At 44.4% G+C, this 20,217-nt stretch overlaps 1 protein-coding gene across 2 annotated transcripts in view; it reads left to right on the top strand.

Annotated features, from left to right (window-relative positions):
* Positions 1-20,096, top strand: part of ADAM19 (ADAM metallopeptidase domain 19) — a 55,737-nt gene extending 35,641 nt beyond the window's left edge. The window contains exons 11-23 of one of the 2 annotated variants that reach the window (XM_080987990.1): positions 1,088-1,227; positions 1,879-2,056; positions 2,700-2,789; positions 4,710-4,905; positions 5,998-6,106; positions 6,809-7,010; positions 8,221-8,298; positions 9,206-9,314; positions 10,380-10,521; positions 12,922-13,003; positions 13,987-14,211; positions 15,173-15,313; positions 16,467-20,096. In XM_080987990.1, the coding sequence (XP_080844116.1) occupies positions 1,088-1,227; positions 1,879-2,056; positions 2,700-2,789; positions 4,710-4,905; positions 5,998-6,106; positions 6,809-7,010; positions 8,221-8,298; positions 9,206-9,314; positions 10,380-10,521; positions 12,922-13,003; positions 13,987-14,211; positions 15,173-15,313; positions 16,467-16,520 (1,746 nt within the window). In that variant the 3' untranslated portion in view covers positions 16,521-20,096. Of the gene's footprint in view, positions 1-1,087; positions 1,228-1,878; positions 2,057-2,699; positions 2,790-4,709; positions 4,906-5,997; positions 6,107-6,808; positions 7,011-8,220; positions 8,299-9,205; positions 9,315-10,379; positions 10,522-12,918; positions 13,004-13,986; positions 14,212-15,172; positions 15,314-16,466 lie in introns of both variants that reach the window. The other variant, XM_080987989.1, reaches the window with a different exon arrangement.
* Positions 20,097-20,217: the final 121 nt, after the last annotated feature.

Here is a 20,217-nt window from a genome sequence, read left to right as displayed (position 1 = left end):
TAAGCTTCATAAACTTGACAAAGAGCACAACCCTCCAGGAAGTTGCTGTGCACAAGATCTGGTGAAATGAGTAGCAGCACAGCATCCCACACTTCCACTGGATACTTCCCGTATTGTTTTGTGCCTGATGAAACCACCATCCAGAGAATGCAAGGTCACAAGTTAACATTGCTTGGTGGTAATTCAGGAGACTACCCCTTGCCCCAAGAGCACTCCTTGAGATGACATGTGACCCTATCACAGATTCCTGTGATCATCGTCCCAGTAAACTAGAATTGCAGTTTTATGTACACTTACCTGGGAGTACCACTGAGCACGGTGAAATTTATTTCTGAGTAGATATGCATGGGATCTTAGCTTAAACCATATATGGGGCACATGTTATCTTCTAGGTGCTGTTGGACTCCAGTTCTCAGGGCATCCCTAAGAGGGCTTGTGGCAAATGACATTGTCTGCACCCACCCCTCACCCACAATTCCTTCATCTTCTCCCTGCTTCTGCCGCCCATCCTCTTAATTGTGATGGCAGTGGCACCCCTTTCCCCACCTCACTTCTTGTTTTGTCTTCTACTGCTGCTGCTGCAGCAGCTGCCCCTCTGCCCCCCTGGTTTACATTCCCCTGCTTTTTCTGCCACTTTGGTGCCACCAAGGCCCTCTGCTCCCACCCTGCCTCGCTATAGGAACAAAGGCGGTGAAGAGTCTCGCTGGGTGGATGGGAAACAGCAGGGTTGTTGGTACCTAGTACCTATCAGAGTGTGGAGCCTGGGGTGGTCACTCCAGTTTGCCCCCTTCCCAAAAATGTTGCCCTCCCAACTCCTGCCGTCCCTGTCCAGGATATGCTGAGATGATGGGAGTTGGGAGTCCCAACAGCAACTGGAGGGGCACAGGTTCCTGATATCTGGCTTGAGTCTGAGGGTAGTTCTTCCCGGGAATGTTGCACAGCTGAGGAAGAGGAGAGCATCTTGCACCCATGCTACGTTGGGCGTTCTGATGGACAGGCCCATCTCCTGAGCCAGATAATATATATTTCTGTTCATAATGTGCTGCATGGTATACTGACTCTCACCCTTGATTCCTTGCCTGGGCAGGATCACTCTGAAAATGCCATTGGAGTTGCTGCCACCATGGCCCATGAGATGGGCCATAACTTTGGCATGAGCCACGATGCGGCTGGCTGCTGTACGGCCAGCGCTAGAGATGGAGGTTGCATCATGGCTGCTGCGACAGGGTGAGGTGGCTCTTCTCATTGTTTAGTAAAAACATGCTATGAACTGGGTTGCATTAGAGTGCTTTCCTTTATTTACGACTGGTTTGAGGAAGGAGCTTTAATCTGAATTATAACTTAGTCAAGGGCTCATCCACACTTCTGAGAAGTTTTCTGCTTCCCCTGTGCTTCTAGCCATGAGCCAAAGTGGTTTTCTGTGTTCCCCGCCACTTTCCCGCTGAATCAGAACAAACATCAGTCCACAGAAAACCTGATTGGCGCTTGCTCCAATTCAACGGTAAAGAGCCAGTTTTTCTGGGGGAAAGCAACAAGACCGGTGGAACAGTGGATGACTCAAAATATCAGTCTACCCACCATGTTTTTCACTCTCTCAGAGGTCAGGAAAATTCTAACACTCTAGCACTTAAAGTTCAGTGATAAAATGAAACAGCCCTCCCCTCCCCCCAACGAATATTTGGTACAGGACGGATTCCTGCTTAAACGCAAAAAGGGCAATTCTGTTGTGCCTGCCTTTCACTTGACACAGTAATGATATACCGATAGGGAAAGGAAGCATTGTTCGCTGGTGGTTTCTAGTAACAAAATATTTTCTTGTGTCACTGTAATGCATTACTTCACAACCCATTCAAAACAATGTGCCCTCCTTGCTTGCAGGGACCCATTCCCCAGGGTATTCAACAGATGCAATATGAAGGAGCTGGACAGGTACCTGCAGTCTGGTGGAGGGATGTGTCTTTACAATATGCCAGATACCAAGACCTTATACGGAGGACAGAGATGTGGAAATGGCTACCTGGAGGAAGGGGAGGAGTGTGATTGTGGAGAAGAAGAGGTAACTCTTGTTGGACTTATTTCATGATTGAAGGGGTCACTGGCACGACTTTACATTATTCATGTTACAACAACTTTTAAAAACTAAAACATAGGCTGCAACATAAGCAGAGAGAGAAAATGGAATTATGATACAGTGACATATCAGCAACACAAACACTCTCTGTAAACCTGGAATAGTTCTGCCTCTGTCCCCCTCCCACCCCCATAGAATGATTACTGCGCTGTTTGTAATTCCAAATCCCCTTTGCAACTAAAGAACCAAGAGTCTTGTGGCATCTGGAAGACAATTTTTCTTGTGACAAAAGCACAAAACTATACTAGATGCACGATCTCATGGGAAGCGATTCGGCAATGAAATAACAATGATAATAAGGATAGCATTTTGATCCAAATTTATGTGAGAATTGCTGCAATTCGATAATTCTGGCAGCTCCCAAGCACATCGTGGAGGTAGAAATACAGTTAGGAAATGTGCTTGGAGCTCATTCCAGGTTATTTGTTATGTGTGTGGTTTAAAGACCAATGGCACATGCAGTTACAACCTTACAACCTGCCCTGGAAAGCAGCCCAATGTTCCCTGGTGTTTTTTTGTCTGCCCTGTAAACACAGCACGTGTCTTGTTTCTTCCCCTTCTCCCTTAGGAATGTAATAATCCTTGTTGCAATGCCTCTAATTGCTCTCTGAAGCCTGGTGCTGAGTGTGCCCATGGAACTTGCTGTCACCTCTGCAAGGTGGGGTTACTTGGTTCCTCTCTGTACAGCACAACAAATAAAGGTTTGCTTTTCTGTTTATAGGACAATAAATGAGAAGGAGAGGGAGGGAGACTGTGACCTTGTTCTGTCTGGGGCTGGTTTGCATGTTAGATTCACACTTCTTTTAGGAAACCCAGGTATAAAAAGTACTCCACTTTAAATGGAAGAACACATGCATAGCACTTTCAACGGTAAACTGGGCACAGGGGTTGAAATATGTGGCTTTCCTTATAGTAAACGCAGAAACAGCAAACCAAGTGATCAAGCCCCACTTCTGCCATCACCGCAGGGAGACCTGGTCATTTAAATATGCACAAACCTTTTGACAATGCCACAAGTGTATTTTGCTAGCGTCAGGCTGGATTTTTATTGAAATGCCTTCTGTTACTGCTGGACAGAAATCTACAGGTGTTTGTGTGCCTAGGCGAGACTGTGAAAGAGCCACCTATTTTCTCATCTTGTGGGAAACCTACTCCTCAGACCCAGCCCCCAGCCCGCCAGCTGTTTTGGCTTATACTGGTGCCGCCTTGTGATTATGGGATATAGCAACTGCAAGTGGATGGCTTGTCTTTCAAAGCAGGCAACTGGCTGGTGTGGGGCCTCCCTGCTCAATTCTATTACCAGTTATTGGTATTTCTTTTTCTGCGCTGCGGGCGCCTCAATGCTAGGGAGACAAAACATGTACTTAGGCACACAGAGGCTGTTTTCCAGGGGGATTAAACTGCCTTGTATCTCGCTTAATAGCTTTCTGTTCTGCTTTACACTACCCAAAGCTGAATTCCTTTGCCAGCCAACCGGCTGATAAATCTGTAGCAGTAGGCTCGGGTGGGGTGCAGATGCCTGTGTCTCATTTTACGTCTCAGTTTTCCTAGGCAAGTGTAGTTAAAATAGTCTTGGTATGTTAACTGCTTCCATGCTCCTCTCCAAATGCCGACTTCCATTAGAATCAGGTGCCTGGTGCAACCCAGTCAGATGGGCGGCACATCATCATCATCACCACTGCACATGTTGGCTCTGTTTGTGGCCAATTTATCAGGTCCAGCTGTTCTCCAAGCAAGTTCCATATTTTGCAGACAACTGCAACATTTTAATCCTCTCCATCAGTTTCAGGGAATCCTTTGTCTTCCAGATGTTGCTGAACTACAACTCCCATCAGCCACAGCCAGCATGGCCAATGGCCAGGGATGATGGGAGTTGGAATCCATCAGCATCTGGAATGCCAAAGGTTCCCTACACCTGCTCTACATGGTGTCAGCTGCCTACAGCCGGAACAAGGCTGACAATCACCGTACTTTATAGCAGTCACCGTAGCCCTGATGATGGTGAGGAGCAGCTGTTAGTCCTTCAGAGTTCTGCACACGAGATTCATTGTGTTTTGTGTGAGCACGGATACTTCTCTTCCGCCCTGTCATTGCGCTGAAACTTTACGTTGTGCCAGCAGTATATTCCAGGCACTGTGCAGAATACAGACATAGGCTGCTCCCTGTCCTTCCCATCTAACCTGGTGCTGTCTACTCTGGCTAGTAACAGAAGCTCCTCAGTGGTCTTTACCAGCACTGCTGTCTGAGTGGGATCTTTTAAAAAATGGAGATGTTGGGGATCGAACCTATGTCATTAAGGACAAACAAGGGTGCAGCAATGCCCAGAAGCCACCCTCCTGTCACTGCTGCTGCTGCTGACCAATACAGTGTGCCCACAAGGTTGAGGGACTGCTGGATTGATGGAATAGGTACACCAATGCATACCTATTCAAACTGGTATTCTATAAAATCATAAACCTTAGAAGAAGTTATGGGAAACCAACAGGCCGAAAGATGAACCTGTTCACTTAAGTCACCAGGTGTGCTTACCTGAGTTTTACCCTGGAGCAACTCTTTTAATTGTTTCCTCTTTCTTTAGTTGATTTCACCAGGGACTCTTTGCCGGGAACAAGCCAGACCTTGTGACCTGCCAGAATACTGTACAGGCAAATCTCCGTTCTGCCCTGCAAACTTCTACCAACTGGATGGCACTCCTTGTGCGAGTGGCAGGGCGTATTGCTACAGCGGAATGTGCCTCACGTACGAACAGCAGTGCTTGCAGCTCTGGGGATATGGTAAGGAAGGACATGTGACTAAATGGGGTGGGGGGCTTTTCAAACAGCATGGGGTCTAGGGAAGGGAAGGAGCAAATTGTTCCCCTGCTGATATCCTGAGCTTGAGGGATGGAGCTGTATTAGGACAGAGGAGCAGGGAAAATGATAGATTGGGGAATGGACTTTACATCCATTGAGTCTGCTGTGACCAGATGCAACCGTGACTTTTGTGCTCTTAATAGTTAAGTAGAATGAATTTTAGCAGGAGCAGCTTCTCCTATCACAGTGCAGTAGGTTCAAGGGAAATTGCATATGCTAAAATCCCTTCTGCTACACAGCCCTGTCCCCGGTTGAACATGATCAACCTATGGGTCCATACCTTTATTGTGGCTGATAGCAGTCCAACCAAATGGAACGAGGAAAACCATTCCTTTTACTCTACCAGTAATTTTCTATCCAGATTGTCAAAAACTGAATCTCCTGGTCTCTGAAAATTATGGAAGACATTGCCTTTTAAATAAATATGGTTTTAGCAAACAATTTAATCTTGGTCCCCACTTTCCTATTTCTTGCCTATGATATTTTGAATGGTGGGGAATAGCTTTTTGAATTTCTTCACAACCACGTGGAACAAAAAACCTTTAGAAGGAGTATGGAATTCTCATGATTCCACATACCAAGAAAAGTTGCTTTATAAGCTACGTGTGGAGCACATTACACATATCTCTTACATTTCCACTGTTTGTAGCAATCCACTGTCATGCTAGCCAGTTTTTCCTCAAACTTGGGTCCTCAGCTGTTGTTGGACTACAACTCCTATCATGCCTAGCTAGCAGGACAAGTGGTCAGGGATGATGGGAGTAGTAGTTCCACAACAGTTGGAGACCCAAGTTTAAGAAATGCTATGCTATCCTGTGCCACAGGGGGAGTGATACTGATGACGTATCTCGTATGCCTCGGTTTCTTAGTGTTGCTGTTGTTTTTTTTGCTCTTCACCTGTAAACGACAATAGAGAGTTCACATCTACTGCCATGGTAGAAAGTTGGTGGTTGGCAGATTTGGGTAAGCTACTATCTTCCACAAAAATCAGTTACATGAATCTCTTCCATGCAGGAGCAAGGCCAGCACCTGACATCTGCTTTGAGAGGGTTAATGCTGCTGGCGATTCCTACGGGAACTGTGGGAAGGATATCAATGGCCGATACAGGAAGTGCAACTTAAGGTAGAAAGCAGATCCAACTATGCTGGGTGGGATTGGTGTCCTTACAGGTTAAAGGCTTAAAAATAATCAGTTTTCTATTGTAACTGGCTGAAGATGACTTCTGGTTTCTTAGGAATTTTGTTAGCAATATTCAGTTGCTTATATTGAATATTTTAGTGAATGTTCATACCATGTGAACGTAAACTATTCTTTCGGGTCACACTTTTTCAAATTATCCTTCAGCTGGTTTTCTGAGTGTGTGGTTTGCATCTAAAGAAAAGCAGCATGACTTGTGAGTAAGCCTACTGTGTGAAATGAACTGTGTGAGGTGCTCGTTTGTGAACAAATCTGCTACTTAGAAAAGAGTGGGCCCAGCTGGCCACCCCAGGTACTACTTATTGATGGGTTGCCACCAATCTTTTAAGGAGGAAGCTTAGGTGATCCCTCATGAGAAACTCTAATGAGAAACTTTATTTCTCAAAACCAAGCCTGACTCTAAGCATTGACTCCTTTGAGGCCGATCCCAAGATATATCCAAGGAAAAGTTGATGCAAATACACCATTAGTTGTGCCTAAGGAACGTTAGCGCCTGGTCCCATAGAAAGTTCTCTGTCTCAGATTTGCTCATTTTGTAGAATGGAAATGATAGTTTCTTGAATGTGAAGAAAAGCTGAGACTTTAGCCAGAATGCTCAGGTTCTCATGCACTATTTTCACTTTCCAGAGATGCTAAGTGTGGCAAGATACAGTGCCAAAGTTCTGCTTCCAAGCCTTTGGAGTCCAATGCCGTTGCAATTGACACGACTATCACATTAGACGGAAGGAACATATTCTGTCGTGGGACTCATGTATACCGAAATGAAGATGAAGGTGACATGTTAGACCCGGGCCTTGTGATGGCAGGAACGAAGTGTGGTGACAGTCATGTAAGTGCAGGTTGCCTACAATGCTCTGGCACCTTTTCCAACTGTGCGCTATGAAGAGAGCTCAGTTTGTTTTGTTTTCAAAGCACCTGAGTGGTGCCACTTTTTCAGAGGTTTGATACAGCTTTGAAAAAGGAAAAACAACAAGTGGAACTCTCTTCAGAAATGAGTGTCAGGAACCAGAGCCAGGAGTAGGTCAGAAGAAAAAACACCAGTTCCAGTGAAGTTAGCTCTTTATTCAAAGAAACCAAAATAGCACAGGCCTAGTGATCACAGCAACTCTTCCCAGTAGGTCTCGCCCCAGTGAGGCAGTTGCGAGGACTGAAGGTCACCACCTTGCCACCACTCTGTAAGGTTCCTCTTCAACTTCTTTCCCCCAGCAGCCTAAGGTTCTGTTTTGTCTCTCATTGCTCTGTCCTCCTAATTTCTCTGCATGTTCTGGGAGACCAGGAAGGACACGGAGCTGGTCATAGTAGGAGCGGGGGACTCCCTGGCTTCTTCAGCAGCTTACTTCATCTCTGTCCCATGCCCCCTTCCTCTTCTGCCTGTGATTCTGGACTGCTCTCTGCCCCATGCTCTTCCTCCTCACTAAATCCTGTTGCCGCTTCAGCTTCTGACACTTCCTCCTCCCAATCTACTCCCTCTTCTCCCTCGGACCACCCATTGTTGTCCCACCACCACTTCCCCTGGCTCTGAGTCTTCTTCCCTTGGGGGTTCCCTAGCTTGTGCCTCCTGCCATCCAACCAGTCCATGACAATGAGTGTGCTCATTGTCATGTGCTTGTTGGAAAGCAGCTCCATGTGGGAGGGAATGTTCCCAACCCCCAAATTTGATCCCTTGTATCCTTTTGAGAACTGTGCTCAATACAAGGGAATGCTGTGAGGCTTGAGGCTGGTTGTGTTTCACCAGCTCCACCACATCAAATGTTGGGTGGAACACTACAGATCTGTGAAAGCAAAATAATTCTTGTTCAGCCTCATGTCAGCAGATCAGCAAGCTGTGGAGGGGAACCACAGAACAATAATAATTGGCTTTTGCCATTCTTCCACCACCTTTTGACTTCTGTTTGTTCCACCGCTCCAGCAGCTACCAAGAGCAGCAGTATTATCTGTGGAGTGAAGTAATGGATGCAGCTTTGATTATCTCGCAGCCTAGGAATACATTTCATAGTACTGCTTCAGTTTTATCCTGAATGCCTGTCTTCCTCCTACAGATTTGCTTTGAAGGGCGATGTAGAAACACCTCCTTCTTTGACACTGGAGACTGTGGGAAGAAGTGCAATGGCCATGGAGTAGGTATCTTGGTTTCTGCTTTCTTAATACGAAACTCTGTGCTACTTGCCCATTCAACTAGTGATTTTTATTTCTATCTGTAGGAGGAAATATATGTGATTTCACTGACACATGCAGTGCCTCAGAACACAACCCCTGGATAAATAGACAAACTGATGTGAGCAAAGCTCAACTGGTTTAGACCCTGGCCTGCCTCAACAAAATTAAAATTTGTTTATAAATCCACTGAAAACTGAGTCCTCCTCCATAGCTAGTGTTATTCCAGAACATCTGGAGGGCACCATGTTAGCTGCTCTGCCTTGTGGCCTGCTAGAATGGCTTCCTGTACAACTGCATGCATTTATGGATGGGCTTTCAAACATAGATGTCTAATTGAGGTCTTCATGGATTTGTTTGACATAGGAGGATTGTTGAGTGTTATGTAGACCTTGAATACCATGTGTTGGATGTGCTAGCTGTTCTTAAGCCATGTTGCAGTTTTTGAGAAGAAGCTATCCACACCAATCATGGCCAGACAATGTTACGGGAAACATTTGCTGGGAGGTTAAAAATAGTGGAAAGTCAGTTTGGTCCCATTTCGGGAATGTGCATATATCCCAGTATACTTTTGAAGGGTGAAAACATATCCATTGGAACTTGGTTGGTAGAAATGATAGGAATTTCCATTGCAATTCTTAGGAAGGCTGGGTGGTATTAAACATGACTTTTGGGGGGTGGGGGTGGGGGAGATGAGACATTCTTCATATAGATGTAGTGTTGTTGAGCCCTAACAGTTGTCAACAGAAGGTGCAAGTGCTCCTTACAAATCCACCCTGCTGTGCATTTGGATTAGAATGATCGTAGTGTATGATGTTTCTGCTAACAAGGAAAGGGTAATGTCAATTTTCCTCATTGTTCTCTCTACAGATTTGCAACAACAACCAGAACTGCCATTGTTTCAGTGGATGGGCACCTCCATTTTGCAATAAACCTGGGAATGGAGGAAGCCTGGACAGTGGGCCCATGCCTCAAAAAAGTGGGTGTGACTTATGTTATTTGGGGAAATTAAGGAAATCTGAAGGGGGTGGGAGGGAATTAAGGTAACTAGATACAATAGAGGCCAAGGGAACCTGTACCTATATTGCTGAATGGGCGATGGAATTTGGCAGGTGGCGTTTTTGTCATAACTCCAGATTCCAGCAGCTATAGAAAACTGCCTTATAATGAGTCAGAACATCGGTCCATCTGGCACAGTATTGTCTACACCAGCCTTTCTCAACCTTGGGTCCCCATATGTTCTTGGACTACAACTACCATCATCCTTGCTAGCTATGGATGATGGGAATTGTAGTCCAACAGCATCTGGGGCCTCACATCCTGGATAGTTGCTGCTGGTCTGCTACACAGACCAGCAGCAGCTATCCAGGATGTGACGAAGAAGTCTGTCCCAGATCTACCTGGAGATGCCAGGGATTGAACCTGGAACCTTCTGTTTGCAAGGCATGTGCTGTACCACTGAGCTATGGCCCAGAGACTCCCGCTAAGGAGCTAGACCAGCTGCTGGAGATTGACACACTGTTGAGTCTAAGACTGACAGACAGGAGCCAATAGAAGAAGCTCCCAAGTCACCAGGGCTTGTAGGGCCAGAGCTGAGACCCTCACAGGCACCTTTCCCTGAGTCTGTAGGAATCAAATGCATCCTATAGTACCTTACCCACCCAGCAGTGCAGGGAGCACACACCTGGCATGAGGCTATGGAATGGGGAAGAGTGCTCACCTTCAGGCCAAAGGGTTGACCCTTTAATAATCCACAAGGGGGTAGAGCCTGGAAGGGGTGGTATGGGAGTAGAGGTTTAAAACCTGGTTGGGGCAAACCTGGTTGCTCTCTTGGAGCTGTCTGTGGTCCTGTAACTCCAAACCTACCTTGAATTGTGGCATCTGGCATCTGGGCATGGCAAGTTCCTGGGCAACATTATGACATAAGTAGAAGTTACTGAAATTCCCTCTTCCACTCACTGGTCACCATGGTATGGGGGTGGGGAAAACGATGTGAAAGGAGGACTTATAACAATATTGATATGTCTATTTCCCCCCCTCTCAGGTCCTTTCCCAATCATAATAGGAGTCCTTTCCATCTTGCTTTTGATTGCAATTGGAGTTGCTTTTTGCTGCTATAAATGGAGAGCCAGGCTTGTGCCACTAAAGCAGGCTTTCATTCCTCCAAAGAAAATGCAGCAGTTCAGGTGAATATTTATAGTATGACAGTAACAGATGTGTTTCCATTTCTGATGTCGGGATAAAGAAGTCTGGGATTGCATGTGCAAGTTGCCTTGCGTACCATGCACCTTGGAGAAAGGCCAGGATACAGATATACTGATAAACAAATGTATTTCTTGCATATGCAACAACAAAGATATAGATACTGAAAGGGGAAGGTGTTTAAACTAGTTCCTTTCTTCTTTTAGGAAATTCCAATTACTTCCCACCTCAGATATTTAGCCCATTTAGTGTTCATCATGCAGAGACTTCCTGCTGCAAAATTTAGTTTAGATTTATCAACAGTACTCACTGCCCGTAAATGAGCCTGAATTATTGCAGTTGAGTTGGCCAGATTATTATAATTATTATTTATATTTATATTCACTTATTAGTCTCCTTTTTTAACTTACCAAAAAAAACTCAAATCAACTTACAATATATATTGGCCTTTTGCAAAAACGTTGTTCCAATAATCTAAATTAGGATAGAATGGGAGCCAGACATCTCAGTCTCGCTCCCATTCTATCCTAAATTAGATTATTTGGGTTTGTTGTTTTTTTTTTTTTTTTTTTAAATAATGTTTATTAAAATTTTCAAAAATACAGAAAGTAAAAAGTTAAAATACATTCAGAACCTTATTTTCATATATCCACTTTCTGGGACACCCCCCTTCCCCCACCCCTATCATATTCCTGTTTCATATTGTTGGCTCCACAAGCTCTCAATTCTGATTAAAAACTTAATTTGTTTAGACCATTGTTCGAATTTAAAATTTCTACACTCCTCATCAATACCCTTGATAAAAAGCCAAAAATTTCTTTCCCAGGGCCCACCCCATTTTTATTCCACAATTTCCCTTTTTTTTTTAATAATAAAGACACCCCACATAATAGAAATATCAGAAATAAGAAATAAAAGATATAATAGATGAAACAAAATCAGTTCAAAAAAAGAAATTGACAAGCCTTTGGATTTTAGTTCTCCCCCTCTGTCCCCGGTTTAATTTCCCCCTGACCACCAAACCATGTTATCCGCCTGGAATTCTTACAATCCATAAATCGCCTATTTTCCCCCAACTCCTTGCTGGTTTTTTTTTTGTTTTTTTGTTTTTTTCCTTTCATAATTATTTTTTAAAACACTTAACTTCAGATCTTTAATAAAGCTCCCCCCATTGTTCTTTCCAAATTGTAGTCCAGTTTCCTCTTGTTCCGCTGCTGAAACGTTCTAATTCAGAAGCTTAGTAAGTCTGCAGGGATTATTGTTATTCAGGAACAAAAACTTGCGTTCAGTCCCTTCCTTTCTTCAATAGAAAATTCTATTGTCTCCTTTAGCTGTACACCCTGTAGACAAAATATTATTTCCGTTTTGCAGCTTTCCCAGAAGATAACCAGTTCTATAAAATTCCAATGGTATTTTTCCACTTACGACCATCTTTGTAATGTCCCGAAACTCCTCTAGGGGGATTGTTGTAACTTTGTTTTCTCTAGTCCAAAAGTCCGATTGTTATCCATGTTTTCGCCATTTTGTATCCAGGTTTTAAAAAGTTGTAGCAAATTATAACAAATTTAGCCAGCAAAGTTCTCATAATAAAATCCTCTCTGCTTTCCGACTTTGACAGCTACTTTGACAGCTGTCAAAATCTCCGACTCTTTTCACCAGGCTCTCTCTTCAATCACCCCGGTTCCCAGGGGGGGGGGGTTACGTTTCTTCTCCCTCAATTCGTCCTCCAGCACAGTTCTTATAATTTCCCATCGTGGAATTCTTAGTTTTTATCAGCAATACAAATCTTTTTGGACCTTGGTTTCCCCGTCCTTGTCTTAGAAGGTTTACAATAGGGGGGGGGACTGACTTCCTTTTTGGATCCCCCCCCGCTCGTGTCCAAATCAAAAGGAAATTCTTTTTTTCCTCCTTTTAAACCCAGTTTCCAAATTACTCACGGGTTGTTGTTAAAAAGTCCGAATTTTCAATGGAAGAAGTCAGCGCTCTCCGCCGGATGGCATGCGGCTGCGCTCGGCAGGGATAGCAGAGGACTCAAAGCACCACGCTTCTCCCCGGCACCCGATCCGTAGCCTTTAAAAAGGCTCCTTCACGAGTCGGGAGGGCGCTGACGGTGCCAGCCGAGTCTCCATGTCCACGGCCCTCGTGGCCGTGGTTTTTAAGGGTCCCCGCATCGCCGGTGCGGTAGGACCCAGCCCCTGCCGAGCAGACTCCCTCCGGAGCTCGGAGGGAGTCCGCCATTCGGCGATGGCGCCAACCCGGAAGTCTTGGGGGGGGTTTGTTGTTTTTGATACATGATTCTGACTCAGCTACATGAAAATGTTAAATATATACCATGAGAGGCAGCTTCCTTGTAATATTTGTTTCCTGTTGTTTTCCCCAAGCAGTACCTCTCCTCCCATTCAGAGTGGTGCGACTGGGCATGCCAACCCAGCCTTCAAGCTGAAAACCCCCCAGGAACAGAGAAAGGTACCTGAAAGCTGAAACTACTTACAGCTGCCATGTTGAATAACACTTGATCTTCTCTATACAGTAGAACCTTGGTTCTCGAACAGCTTAGTTGACAAATAAATTGGCTCCTGAACGCCGCAAACCTGGAAGTAAGTGTTCCAGTTTGCGAATGTTTTTCAGAAGCCAAACATCCGACATGGCTTCTGCTTCAGTGCAGGAAGCTTCTACAGCCAATTGGAAGCCGCACCTTGGTTTTCGAACAGTTCTGGGAGTCAAACAGATTCCTGGAATGGATAAAGTTCAAGAACCAAGGTACCACTGTATTGCTAACCCACTATTGATCCATGCTGATAATTCCCATGCATTATAAAACACATGATCCAATCAATCAATCAATCAATCAATCAATATGCTGGAACTGCAAAGCTGCTTCTCTTGCTACATCCTAGAGACACAAGGTGAAAGTCATTGTTTAGGGAACCTCTTTGGGCTCTCGTGAGCACCTTTTCTCACGGTAAATGATTGCCTGCAAGCGTTTGATCCAGCATGAATGTATTAATGTCAATGTTTTAAAGAATTCATTTGTATTGTTTATATTAGATGTAACTCACCCAAAGGGCCTTAATGGAGCCAAGTAGTGGGAAAGAAATTGCAAAAAATCATAAATAAGCACAAGGAGTGCTCAGGGAACAAAATGTATATGGGACCAGGACTTTGTGTACCTTTAGAGAACACACACGCCCACTAAAAATTCCTGGGCCCTGCAGTTTACCCACCACAGGGCTACAATTCCCAGCACCCTTAACGTACTAAAGTTTCCAGGATTCTTGGGGGATGCTTTAAATACATGCTGTTTTTAAGCAGCACTGAGATTCTGTGGTTGGTTAATAAATCTGTTCATATTGGGTCATTTGAAATGTCTCAGCAGGAGTAAACCTAGACAACATAAATGCAGTAGTGATTTTAGAAAGATCAGCTGCTCTTTGTGTGATTGCATGCAGGCTATTGGCATACAGAATATCCCTGCAAAGCCTGAAGTGCTCTACTGTGAACCACCTCCAGAGCTCAAACTTCATGCGCAACCACCACCACCACCACCACCTGCTCTCCCAGCTAACACAAAGAAACCGACCTTTCTCAGGTATCAGAGTGAGGCAAATAATTTCCCCAAGCGAACTCCTCCAAGCAGGCCAGCGCCACCAGCACCAAAAGTCATTGTTTCTCAGGTGCGTATTTTTATACGGATTGATATCTTTACACCTGTGGAAATAACTTGTTCCCACAGCTTGATAAAAATAGAGTGAATACGTGAGTTAATGGTGCCTAAGAGCTGATTTTGGCCTTACTATTGGTAAGGTAAAGGTAAAGGGACCCCTGACCATTAGGTCCAGTCGTGACCGACTCTGGGGTTGCGGCACTCATCTCACTTTATTGGCCGAGGGAGCTGGCATACAGCTTCCGGGTCATGTGGCCAGCATGCCTAAGCCACTTCTGGCGAACCAGAGCAGCGCACGGAAACGCCGTTTACCTTCCCGCTGGAGCGGTACCTATTTATCTACTTGCACTTTGACATGCTTTTGAACTGCTAGGTGGGCAGGAGCAGGGACCAAGCAACGGGAGCTCACCCCGTGGCGGGGATTTGAACCACCGACCTTCTGATCAGCAAGTCCTAGGCTCTGTGGTTTAACCCACAGTGCCACCTGTGTCCCTTTACTATTGGTACATATTAGTAAATGAGGGCTAATAAAACTTTAGTATAGTTAATTATGCTTCAGCATGTAAAAATGCATTTGGTAGAAGCAGGACAGGTATTGCCCCTCCCCACCAACTGTGTATATCAACACTGAAAAAACACAAGTATAGCTATATTGGCATACATCCTGTTGCCAGTTGGCTGTGCTTCATATGAGCTCAGCCCCAAACTTCTCCATGTGTTTTCACATGCAAATGAATTAAGGCCATATTTTTCTTTTCTGAAAAGGAAATCCAGACTTTTGCCTTATTACATGCATTTCTGAAGAATAAAAATGCACTGCTCTACTTTCCTGGTGCCTAACATTTCTGTAGATCATAAAGCAGGGAATAGAGATAACATAGAGTTTTGCCCATCCTGGCAACTGGATAGTTGGAAGGTTGTTGTTGTTTTTTAAAAGAAGATCCCTGCTAGATCTTACTTTCTTGTCCCAGGATTCTTCCAGACCGCGACCACCTCAGAAAGCTCTTCCTGCTAATCCAGTTCCTGCCAGCAACAGAGCTGGGTTGCCCAGGATGAAGGCAGCAGTACCGCCCCCCTACAGTGCTGTAAGGAATACGAGAGCACGTCAGGAGGTGAGAGACATATAAAGGACAGCAGGTGCTATTATTGCCCAAGAGCTATGTAGCAATATACTTCAGACCAGAACTCCACCGCATTCAGTGTCAAGTATTCAATCTGTGGCCTGGTCAGCTGACTATGAGATGTTGGGGATTGTCAATCTAGGCCAGTTCCATTTTTCTTTGAGGAGCAGCTACATTTGACTGCTTCTGTCATATACGAAGGCATTTACAAATAGGTTTTTTGGGTGGGTGCTTTAGAAAGAAGAATCCAGTGTGAGTAGGCTTCCTCCATCCTCTCCTTCCACAGCCCCCAGCTTGTAACACAGAACTCATAAAACTGCAGTGGCACCTTGGTTTAAGAACAGCCCTGTATATGAACTCAGTATACGAACTCCACAAAACCGGAAGTAGTGTTCCAGTTGGCGAACTTTACCTCAGTCTACGAACAGAATCTGAACAGTGGAAGGGCACCGGCAGTGGGAGGCCTCATTAGGGAAAACGTGCCTCAGTTTAAGAATGGCTTTGGTTTAAGAATGGACTTCCAGAACATATTAAGTTCATAAACCGAGGTACCACTGTATATATAATTAAAGCTGAGATTCTTTTACACTGGTACCTCGGGTTAAGAACTTAATTCGTTCTGGAGGTCCGTTCTTAACCTGAAACTGTTCTTAACCTGAGGTACCACTTAAGCTAATGGGGCTTCCCACTGCCGCCGCGGCCGCGCAATTTCTGTTCTCATCCTGAAGCAAAGTTCTTAACCCAAGGTACTATTTCTGGGTTAGCGGAGTCTGTAACCTGAAGCGTCTGTAACCCGAGGTACCACTGTAGTTAGGAGCAAGTCCTATTACAGGCATCCCCAAACTTGGCCTGCCAGCTGTTTTGGGACTACAGTTCCCATCATCCCTGACCACTGGTCCTGTTAGCTAGGGATGGTGGGAGTTGTAGTCCCAAAACAGCTGGAGGGCCACGTTTGGAGATGACTGTTCTATTACATTCAATGGGCCTTATTTCTGAATAAACACATATAGAATCGGTCTATAACTGTGAAGTGAGAACAGTTACAAGAGACTGAAGTATTTCCATTTAAGAGGTGCTGTTCTTCTCTTGCTTCTCTTACATAAATTAGCATCCATTGAACTCACAATCATTTTCCCTTTCCTAGAATTCAGTCTTGAAGAATGCTGAAGCTGTGAATACCCTGAAGTTTAGACATTGAAGGTCATCTTGCAACTATGAACTACACACCGGTTCCCCTGCCTTGGCCTGGGATTTCCCATGGGCTTTGTTTCCAGGAAGAAGACATGCTGGGCATGTGCAAATCTCAACTTCCTCCCCACCCCCCAGCCTTGTATGACTAGCCGAGACCAATTTCAGGTCCGGTTCTAGTGACCTTGGCACAGGTCGATGCCACACCCTTGGACGTCAGTGGGGATTCTATCCATGCATGCCAAGGTTAATGTGACCTGCTTTGCCTTTTGGATATTTGTTCATTACAGGAGTTACTTGTTTAAAATAGCACTGGTGTGTTATAGTGCAATATGCAATGTGCTGGAACGGAAGTGGGAGAAGCCTCTATTTCTCCCAGCAATTCATTATCGCCTCAACAGAAGACAAATGTATTCTAGTCAACACTGAGCCACCGCATCCTTCTCAGCTTTTCCAGCTTTGTTACAACCACAGACAATCCTATGGGGAAGAGAGTGTTGTGGTGCCCCTGTGATGACCTCATCTCCTCCAAAGTACTGTATGGAGACGTAGTCTGAGCTTGTGGAATTTTGCTACATACTGACTATATTTATTCCCTCTTTTAAGGAATCTCCCAGGGTTCAGTGCTTTACCTTTGCCCTCTTACACCATCACCTTCTTAGCCCAAAGCTTTTCTGGTCATTACGTTCAAGGTTTGAAAGTGTTGGTGGCATAACTATGGTGACTTCTTCCTCTGCTCTCAACCACCATCAACCTTTAAAGTCTACTCCATCCTGTTTGCATGCGGCATCTTAATTATAGGTTCTGCCCATCCGCACAGAGTGCAAGGCGGGTTTTGTGTGGCGGCACACTGTTCCCATGACACCCTAAAAGAAATATACTCTACCAATCAACCAAATATTAGCAAGGCATTTAAAGAATTTCCTAGAATTAATTGCAGCTAGTTATCTGTTTTTGCGTGCTACATCTTGTTCATATAATCAAGTACACTCAGCTTAGTTTTTGTCTATTTCTGTTTCATTTGGATTGGGCTTACTCACTCAGGAAATTGGCGCCACTAATTTACCTGAGGATAGTTATCCTCTCCTGATGTGATAATCTTGGTTGAGAGTTTACACTCAACACTCTCAAGCTAAGGCTTTGAAGCCTATAGCTGGTGGACAAGGTTGAATACCATAGCCCTAAATTAATACCAGCCAGCCTTCCCCAACCTGGTGCCCCTTGATGTTTTGAACTACAACTCATATCAATCCCTAACTAGGGTTGTTTGGGAGTTAAGGTCAGAAACATCCTGGGTGCACCAGGCTTGAGAAGGCTGATCGAAACCAACATTGAGTAATTTGGAAATAACCCTTGGTTAAATCTCTGTGTAACTGGAATTCCCTTTGCATCTTTCCAATTTGGGGCTGGTGTAAAATGGATTACCAATGCAAATTTACAATGTGATCAAGCCCTCGGACAAGGTACTACAGGTGCTATAATCCTAATACTCTTTTCCTATTACTACAGTGGTTTGCTGCATCTCACTTGATTCAACAAAAAATCATAGGCTGTGTGCCTTCTTTCTAGCCTCTGTATTCCAATTCACCTGTAGGCACCTAACTGGGTGCCTTAACACAGTTCAGCTGGCTAAATAGAAAAATTAACTCATGGTGCTTTTACCATTGGGTAGCTGATTAAACCCCAGCTATTTTAATACTGTAACAGGATACCATAGTGCATAAATAACCTCAACTTCCAAATATGCAGCTGCAACATTGTTACCAGTCTGAAGCTTTATGAATGTGTTCTCAGGTTTTAGGTGTTTTTGGTGCTTTTGTCGAACCGGTGATATTTTTTCAGTTGGCTTTGCAAATATGCTGGTGCTAAAAATGAGGAACTGTTTTGTCTATTACCATGAATTGTTAGGAAACTTGAATCAAAACTGCCGTAGCCAATCTTAGAAATGGGTCTAGGTGCTGTTTATGCAGAGACTTTCTGTTTTTTTGGCAGCAGTACAAACTGGTGTTTTCGGTTTTGTTTCTTTAAAAAAAAGGCCCTTTAGGCTTGGTTGTCGTCTTTCTAGATGAACCAAAACAATTGTAGCTCCATGGCCCAAAACACTATTTCAACAGTCCAAAACTCATCTTGAGTACGCAAAACAAGGTTTCCTAGAAATTTTCCTAAGTTGTGCACAGTGCAATAATCAAGTGGTATCTTAACTATGCATGTACCTACATTGCTCTCATGTTACAGAATAAGCGGTTTATGCTGTCTGCTGTATTATCAATAACAATGCACAAGTGGTTTTGAGCACTGCATTTCCCCCCCAAATCCTCAGGTTGTGCTCATTACGTTCTTCCAGTTCTAGCACAGAACTGGTGCCACAAAGAACGGTCACTGGAAATACAATTAACACTCCAAAACATTTTTAGTCTAGTTTCAAATATCCCAAATGAATGGTTGTACACATACTAGTGTGCTTTAAACACATGCCAGCAGCCATTTCAAGACAGAAGGTGTGCGTCTCTGAAAACATAACAGCATCCATCCTGGTCTCTGTCTTTTCAGGTTAAGTCTCAGGCACTCAGTAATCTTCCGTTCAGAACTGTCACAGGTGAAGACAAAACAGATTTGTTCTGCTAACTTAGTACCTCCCTGAAGTCATTGGCTTTGCTAGGTCTTGGCTTATGCCATCTCAGAATACTCGGAAGAACAACTCGCTACAATTTCAAGGGGAAAAAATTATTCAGAGCTGGAAGGTTATCTTCCTCGAGGCATTGCCAAATGTCAATCCGAGCTTACTTTTAAAAGCTCCACAGCAAAGAGATCAGCACTCTGCTTTCCCCTCCCTAATGCTGCCGAAATGTGGCTGTAGGCCCTCTGTCCTCACCTGCTGTAGTGTGAAGGTAAAGTTTCCTTGGGTGCTACAAGAGATGCCAGGGTAGAGAGGTGGTGATATGCAGATGCTGCCCCTTGGAGATAGCCCAGTTTTGCTGAACTTCTTCCTTATAAGAAGTTTTTAAATAGACAGGTTTGGGAACTGGCACCCCTGCTTCAAACAAGGTTGATGAGTGCATCGGAAATCGTTTTGTACTTTCGTGTGTATGTTGAAAGGATAGATTGGGAGAAGAACATTGTGGTTGCAGTCCTAATCTCACTTACCAAGGAGTAAGGCCTTGTGAATTCAGTGGGACCTACTTCCAAGTAAACACACACAGGGCTGCACTCAGTGTTTATTAATTATTATTATTAATTATTATTATTATGGTAGAGCCTCTGCATCATGCGTCACCATTTTATGTCTCGCAGGTTTACAATATGATCTCTGTGCATCTATGCAAATACTTGAATAATGCAGTTTGTTGTGCCTTTCGCCTAGTTATATTTAATAAATTTTGTGGTCGATGTGTACAGTTACCAAATCATTGAACGGAGGGCTGGCTTTGGTCTTGAGAAGTGGGGGAGGGCAGGGCTTGCACCACTTCCAGATGTCGCCTGTGCTACTGGGTTAGCCAGATGGTCCTCGCGTGTGGAGAACAGTATAATGGCCGCGTTGCAAATGTATTTCCCAGAACGTCTGAGGTAGAATAAATCAAAAATTATTTCCCATCACCAGCAGAGGGCGCTGCAATCCCAGTATCTAATTAGCTGCTCTTGCCTTCCTGGTTGGTCTCAGAGCAAACCTTACAGGAAGCAATACAAGGAAGCAAACAAAACTTAAAACA

Source organism: Podarcis pityusensis, assembly GCF_964106645.2.
Source record: "Podarcis pityusensis genome assembly, chromosome: 2".
NCBI classification, from domain to species: Eukaryota; Metazoa; Chordata; class Lepidosauria; order Squamata; family Lacertidae; genus Podarcis; species Podarcis pityusensis.
The sequence above is the reverse complement of the archived record's forward strand: the minus strand, read 5'-3'. Positions and strand labels throughout refer to the sequence as shown.